Source organism: Nematolebias whitei, chromosome 11 (genome assembly GCF_014905685.2).
Source record: "Nematolebias whitei isolate Nwh7 chromosome 11, NemWhi1, whole genome shotgun sequence".
Lineage (NCBI taxonomy): Eukaryota > Metazoa > Chordata > Actinopteri > Cyprinodontiformes > Rivulidae > Nematolebias > Nematolebias whitei.
This window is the reverse complement of record NC_056508.1, coordinates 47671590-47673574: the sequence shown is the minus strand read 5'-3', so window position 1 is coordinate 47673574 and position 1985 is coordinate 47671590. Positions and strand designations below refer to the sequence as shown.

Below are 1985 nucleotides of genomic sequence, written 5' to 3'. Positions count from 1 at the left end.
CATGGTAAAACAGTTTGAACCCTGCTCCAATGCTGCAAGCCTTGCTGCCCTTCCACTTGGTCTCTTGGACACATAAAACATCTACCTTCCTTCTCAGCATCATGTCAGCCAGCTCTCTGCCTTTGCCTGTCATTGTCCCCACATTTAGAGTTGCAACCCTCAGTCCTACATTCTTCACTTTCCTCTTCTCCTCTGTCTCCTGACATGTTTCCCTCCTCGTGGTCTTCAACTAACAGTAGAACAATTTCCGCCGGCACCCTGTTTGTCAACAGCACCAATGGTGGTCGTTGTTAACCCGGACCTCGACCGATCCGGTATGGATTTGCTTTGTTGAACTCACATTGTAGTTTTGGCAAACATTTTTTATGTTGGATGCCCTTCCTGACACAACCCTCACCATTTATCCGGGCTTGGGACAAGAACCAGAGAGACACTGGCTGGTGCTCCCTAGTGGCTGGTTTAAAGGACTTAACAATTTTTAAAGTGACTCACCAGAATGATGCTTCTCTGCTGTGGTCAGTTGTAGGAAAAATGACTGTTTTCTCAGCTTTACGGAAGAAAGTCAGTGTCGTAGTTTTTATTAATAGTCTGAAAATGCTGCTGCACTGGCAGATGAGGCAAACACACTGTGAATATGACATTGTGAAAAAAAACCCAAAGTTCTCCTCTCGTTCTGTATGAAATTGTAGTTTTTTTGCTTCTGACGTGGTCCAGCTCCACAACTCGTTAACAGTTTAGATTAGAAGAAATAAACTGGAAAATATTTGGGCAACGTGTTTGTTTTTAGCGCAGTTGTCTGCACATGCCAGGTAATGTGTCAGAACAGGTCCAGTCTCACATTTATCTAAAAAATAAAAATTAAGACATTATTTTTAAAAGTCTGACGTTTGTTTTGTCATGTGATCTCCTCAAATTGCCTTCGACCGGTAGATCATGATCTACGTATTGGGCACCCCTGGTTTACTGTATATCTCAGATCCTTGTTTACTGTTTTGTTTTTATACTTTATATTTTTGATATTTTTGGTGTAACTGGGACCCTGAGTACATAATTTCATTCCACCTCATGCACCACATGTGATGCGGCAATAAAGAACCTTGAACCTTTTAGTTCTCGGTTCCTCCGCTGGTTCTGACTCTCCATGTCTGCTCCCAGATCGTCCGGGAAGACCGCAGCATGGAGCAGATCGTGTTCCCGGTCCATCCCATCTGCGAGTTCCTGACCGAGGAGTCCAAGTTCAGGGTGTTCAACACCACGGAGCAGGACGAGCAGGGGTCAAAGGTCACGCACTTCTTCGATCAGACCTCCTTCCTGCACGGAGAGATGGAGTGGCAGAAGAAGCTGAGGAGTGAGGAGAACTTTAATGTTTCTGTTGTCCCCTGAGCCACTGCTGGTTCTGGAACCCGTCTCTTTGTGAGTCCAGGTATGCCGGTTCTGTACTGGTTCTCTGGACGGATGACCCTGTGGGGAACCATCTCCTTCAAGCTCGCCCTCTTCATCAACCTCATCATCGCCTTCTTCTACCCCTACGACTCGGGTCAAGGTACTGAAGCCTGACTGGTTCTGGTCCAGTGTGTTCCCTCGGACCTGTTCAGAACCTCTCAGTGTTCTGGATCGTGTTTTAATAAATGAGTTCAGGACTTTTTTAGAACCGGTCCAAATGGTTCTGCTGTAACTGTTGGTGTTTCTTCAGTGTGGTGGGAAGGAGCGACTCTTCTCCTCCTGAACCCCACCTCCTCCTCTCCTGTCCTCCTGCAGGAGCCATTGATGACTCCATGCTGTTGATGTTGTTCTGGATCCTGACCGGACTCTCGGTTCTGGGTCTGTTCTCTCAGCAGTACGGCCTGCAGCCGCTCACCCTGGCGCTGATCATCAGGTCCATCTACCACCTGGGCATCGGCAACACGCTGGTCCTGCTCGGCTCGCTCAACGTAAGAGGTTCTGGACCGGACCCGGTCTTTGGTACCGTCTTAGAGGTTCTGGAC

At 47.8% G+C, this 1985-nt stretch overlaps 1 protein-coding gene across 1 annotated transcript in view; it reads left to right on the top strand.

Annotated features, from left to right (window-relative positions):
- Positions 1 to 1985, top strand: part of LOC119417371 (inositol 1,4,5-trisphosphate receptor type 3) — an 11257-nt gene that overhangs the window by 3695 nt on the left and 5577 nt on the right. Inside the window, exons 2-4 of the mRNA XM_037684575.1 lie at positions 1156 to 1348; positions 1424 to 1543; positions 1759 to 1931. Coding sequence (XP_037540503.1) covers positions 1156 to 1348; positions 1424 to 1543; positions 1759 to 1931 — 486 coding nt within the window. The remainder of the gene's footprint in view (positions 1 to 1155; positions 1349 to 1423; positions 1544 to 1758; positions 1932 to 1985) is intronic.